The sequence below is a fragment of the Centruroides sculpturatus genome, unplaced genomic scaffold (assembly GCF_000671375.1).
Source record: "Centruroides sculpturatus isolate CEXI.00-Female unplaced genomic scaffold, Cexi_2.0 scaffold599, whole genome shotgun sequence".
NCBI classification, from domain to species: Eukaryota; Metazoa; Arthropoda; class Arachnida; order Scorpiones; family Buthidae; genus Centruroides; species Centruroides sculpturatus.
Genome location: NW_019384829.1, coordinates 412,205 through 417,578, shown reverse-complemented (window position 1 = coordinate 417,578; position 5,374 = coordinate 412,205). Strand labels below are relative to the sequence as shown.

Here is a 5,374-nt window from a genome sequence, read left to right as displayed (position 1 = left end):
CTTTCTTTCCTTCACTTCCACCAGCACTTTCACTGGATAGAGGTCGCTTGGTAAAATATCTATCCAAAGAGGTTTGGCTTTGCCTACTTTTTAAAATGTTTCTAAAATGACTTAGGCAAATGTCATTTTAGAAACATGTCGAGCAGCAATACAGCCAGTGTAAACCTTTTCGGGATGTTTCTTTTCAATAAAATCAGTCACTTTCTGATAATACCTCGAGATTTCCTTTATCGAGTGAGATCCACGACGAAGTAAACACTCGGACTGAGACCAATGAACAGAAGTGAATAAAAAATGATGCTGCAAACTAATGTAACATCGTATGGTGAGTTTTTGTTTGTATCGTGGAGCAAAAATATGTTCAAATTTCATGTCGTATCCTGAAAATTTCGTATGCTGGGGCGTTCGTATCCTGAGGTACCACTGTATTTGAAAAATTTTTATTTTAAATTTGAATTTTCAGTAATTAAAACCCCTTCACTGATATAAATATCTTTTCATTACTTTAAATTAGTTTACATTATAGTGCAGCAATGGCAAACCTTTTTGAAAAGGTGAGTCAAAAGTGAATTAAAAATTTGATAACTCCAAATCTTAAATAAAATATTTAATTTGAGTAATTAACCCATTTTTGCATAGAATATTTAAGAAAGCATGCTTAGTGTATTTAAGCCATCCTGCATAATAAGACAACTGTGACAATTAGATAGTTCTGCATTAATAATCAATAGTTGAGCTATGTAGAAGTTATCTGTAGCCTACTGAAGGTCTTTGGGGAATTCATTAGCCTATGGGTGATTACAAATTCACATATAAGGCATAGGATAGTTTTTTGGACAAAAGTTGCATCTTATATATACATATATAAACATCTTAAAGCTCTATGATCATATCAAAGCCAAATGATTACAGGATTAGATCAGGCTAATAGCAGGAATGTAACCTGATTTAATCCAGTAATTATTTGGCTTTTCATCTTATATGCCATAAAATATAGCAATCACACTGCCACAAAATGCAAAGAATCAAAGAATTTATAAGTATTAAAAATTCTTTCATTTGTAAATTGGTGATCCATTAATATGCCATTTGGCATACAGAAAAACTGTACCAGATGTGCCCCAAAAAATTCATATGTTAATACCATATTGTTCCAAAATGTCTTAAATTTACACAGCATATCACTGAAGACTAAAATTCAGAATATATCAGACTTACTGAACAAATTTGGTATTTTCTTTATTTTTATAAACTATACAGACAAATTAGTTAAATAAAATTTTGTTCTTGTCTATCAATTTATTTGATAATTCTACCAAACATTTAATGAATAATTCATAAGAAACTTTTTTATATTAGGATTTTAATGATGATATACCACACTCAGCATGTAACGCCTTGATGTATAGTCTAATAAAATCAAGAAAATGGACAAGAAAAAACATTTAAAGCTATCCAGAGATCACTTATTCTATCTTAATTAATTAACCAAAAGAACACCATCTCAATGAATGTTTAGCTTTAATTGTATCTAAACATTTGGTTTATTTTTTCTGTCTGAGCTCAATTTGCTTCTTTGGACATAAATATGATTACATCATAATATAAATTGTTTGATATAAATCTATTTTAGTAATAAAATTAGTTATTTGGTTATTATATGAAAAGAAATGAACAATATTTACAAGTTACAAAATTTTATTTTGATAAATCAAAAAAGGTACACACTAAGAATATGATGAATAAATTTCCATCAAGTAAATGAAATAACTTTAAAATAAATTACAACATTTTTCCAAAGACTATCATTCCAAAAGATTTTACATGACATCAGTTTTTAAATATATAAAATATAAAAATTTTCACCTGTGATCTTTTGTAGATAACAGTTTATTATAATGAATGAGAATACAAAATAACAAAGTTAAGGTCTGCAAATTTAAAACAATATCTAATTCATCATCTGCAGGTGAAAAATCAAATTTAAAAAATCAATTTATTTGTGTCTGACTTTACTTATTAAGTATTACTACTTTATTAACTATAATGGTTTGTTATGTGCCACTTATCAACTAAAGGATGTAGAATAGTAAAAATAACAATTTTAGTTTTTTGTATTTCTTGCCAAGTGACATTTTGTTTCAAGTATATTTGCTATTTTTAAAGTAAGCATTGCCATATAATTCTTATTCATTCTGATGCAATATGGAATTGTATGTAAAATTTCCCATTATTGAATGTTGTTGTTAAAAAATTTTTTTAATTTATGATGATTTATCAAATGATTTGAAAATTTAAATACTCCAAACTATTTTTATTACATTTAAAAAATAATTATTATAATTAAATTTAGGGAGATATAGCAAAAATATGACTTTAGTAACTCAACTATCCAATGTAGAGCAAATATCTAAAAATTATACTCTAGCTGTAATGTCTTCCAAACAAAATATAGTAAATGCCATCTTTTCACTTATTTTGTTTATTCCTTTCTTCGTAACATTTTTATATTTTCCACAACTTATAATTTTATCTTTATGTGGATTGTTATCTGGTCTATAATTACTTAACAAATACTATTAAAAAATTATTTATGAATTACCTTCCGTCAATAAATTATAATTTATGTAAATCTTACTAAATCAAACTTTAATAAAATATATCTTTGTAGTTTATTCAAGATTGCTCTGTAATACTGTAGTTAATTAATGATTTAGCTATTCATCACTATATTATATTCATATTTATTTCTTAAAATTTCTTCATTGAACCTTTTAAGAAATTTTTTCATTATTCTAAAAAATCATTAAGTCTGACTGTGATAAATTAAGTAACTTGTCTAGACTTGCATGTCATTTACCACAGATGGCTTCATGTTTATCTTTTGTAATAGGGATTCATATAGTTCAGTAATGATCATTAACATATCTGGCATACTAAATACTTTAATTCTTCATTTATTTAAATATAGGCCTAGTAAATTCTAAACTCATTCTTTGTATAGTAGTAATAAACTTGAATACAATATTAGAAATTTTTGTACCAATTGTTTTGTAAATTTAATTTATTTTCCAGGATATGTATACGTAACATTATATTCAAAGTTTCATTTTGAATGTCAAGTTTTTTAAATATAAAAAAATATATAATAAATTATCATTCACAATAATTTTAATTACTTTGGCACAAAATAAGTCAATGAAAACTGCTTCATTCCATATCAGACAATAATGTAAACAATGGAAGTTTTGGTAATGTTACCTATCTTTTTCTTTTCTTAAAGCTGCTAGTTGAGGAAGCCAAACATAAATAGATTTATTGGAAACATTTTGAATGTAATGAAGTCAGTCTCAGCCAATTTCAGGTTCTTTTGAAAACTTCCAAAAAACAATCAGGAATGTGAAAATTCAAATAAAAATAATAAAATGTCCACAGTGTTCTCATTCTTAAAATTTGAGTAAAAAGAATAGAACATCTGTAAACCTTCTCTCTTTTTTAAGACTTTTTGCTCATGTTTTAATATTTCTACATTCATCAGTTTGTTTAATAGTATAGATTTTTGTGTTTATCATTGATGTAAAATAGCTGTTGCGTTACTATACACAAAGTAAAACTAATTAAAAAGAAACATGGAACTGCTAGTTTTGAATCTCCTCTCTTCACTCTAAAATATCAAACTATAATTTATGATTTTAAAAAATGAAAACAGACAAAACTGAAACATAAATATAAAAAATTTAAATTCAATAAAATCATCATCAAATTTAAAATCAATAAGTGTTAATTAGATAGTTAAAATAGTAAAAATCTGAATTATTTACATTTTATTTATAAACAATATTTTCCTTTGTTACATGCTATCAACCTTTCCAGTATATTTTCACAATATAAATCTTAGAAAGAATGATCTTTTTTTAGTATCCATAGATCTCATTTGAAAAGTATTTCGCATAGCCAAGTAAAGAAGTAAGAAAATTATTTACAATTTGGACCGATGTAGCTATTTTATATATTGCTGATCTTGTAACTTTCTAAACCTATATAATAAGTAATAAATAATCACAATATTAAAATTGGTGTAATGGAATATTTGGGAAAGTGGAGATTTCTTTGTATTGACGGAATTTTTAACTGTAATTACGTGGAATTCATTAAGTTAATTAAGAAAATTCTTCATCAATGTATAATTTTAACAGTTTAATCCAATTATACTCCAGTGTTAAATAAACTGCATCGACTAATCGAATTACAATCAAAATACCATTATAAACGGTTAATTGTGTTTAATACGAGTTTCTGTATAATTTTACGCCGAAAGAATAAATGAAAGCCGAGGAGGATTGGCGATTTCTCGACACTTCGTTGTTAGGCTTAACTAAGCCTAGTTAAAAGTAAAGATCGCTTTAAAATTAAAGCATTGTTTAACGTTTAATTAGCGTACTATTTTTATACCGTCAATTTTAACGTTCTATACTCGTCAAATAAAACGATCCTACCTTTTGGGCAGACTCCATTATTAACTTAATCCGCTGACTTCACGTCATGCTTTCCATTAGAGAGCAGACATGTTGTAAAATAAAATGGCGGAACCAAATACAGCACGTGCGCTGTAGCTGCAGGTAATAAGATATATAACCCTTTTTCCTATTGGACGAGTCGGCGTGAATGGTTATTTTTTGACTAATTAATTATGTGCAGCTTTGTTGTGGTTAATGATGTCACAAACTTATTACTTTTAAGGAAAATAATGCAACTAGAAAAAAATTAATGGTAATCGTTTATTTTGATTATTTAAATGTGTTTAATATATATATATTTTTTAAATTTGAATTAATTTTAATGTAAATCTTATTAGCACATCAGAAACTTTGGCAATTTAGTGTACTGTACCTACCCGTATGTACCACCAGTAGTGATATTCAGCGGGTTCGCACAGGTTCGGCCGAACCCGTTGTTAACATTTTCAAAGTTTTCAGAACCTTGTTAAACACATGTAACATTTCTCAATGGTTAGATTCTTTTGAAAATATTAAAATATACGTATTATACTCTGTAACACTACTAAACTAGAGGCTTCCGATGCACCATTTGAGCGAAAAAAAAATTGTTAAGGAAAAATTTTCTGTTAGCGAACCCTTTGTTAAATATTTCGAATGTCATCACTGTGTACCACCACACGTATTTTGAATGATAGCCGGATGGTGAGCGGCTAAGTGGTAGCCTGCCGCTCCTGGGAAACACCAGATAGAATCCAGCGGGTCAAAACAAACCCAGAAATTTTTCGGGGTGATCCGTATAGATATTGTGGGCCTGGCAGAACCCATAATGGAATTGTTTTCGAAAAATAGGCTCTTAATGCCCACAGGGCGAAATG

At 27.6% G+C, this 5,374-nt stretch overlaps 1 protein-coding gene across 1 annotated transcript in view; it reads right to left on the bottom strand.

Annotated features, from left to right (window-relative positions):
• The window catches only part of LOC111630082, a 46,501-nt gene extending 41,863 nt beyond the window's left edge, over positions 1-4,638 (bottom strand). The window contains exon 1 of the mRNA XM_023374106.1: positions 4,497-4,638. Within this exon, the coding sequence (XP_023229874.1) occupies positions 4,497-4,514 (18 nt within the window). The 5' untranslated portion in view covers positions 4,515-4,638. The remainder of the gene's footprint in view (positions 1-4,496) is intronic.
• Positions 4,639-5,374: the final 736 nt, after the last annotated feature.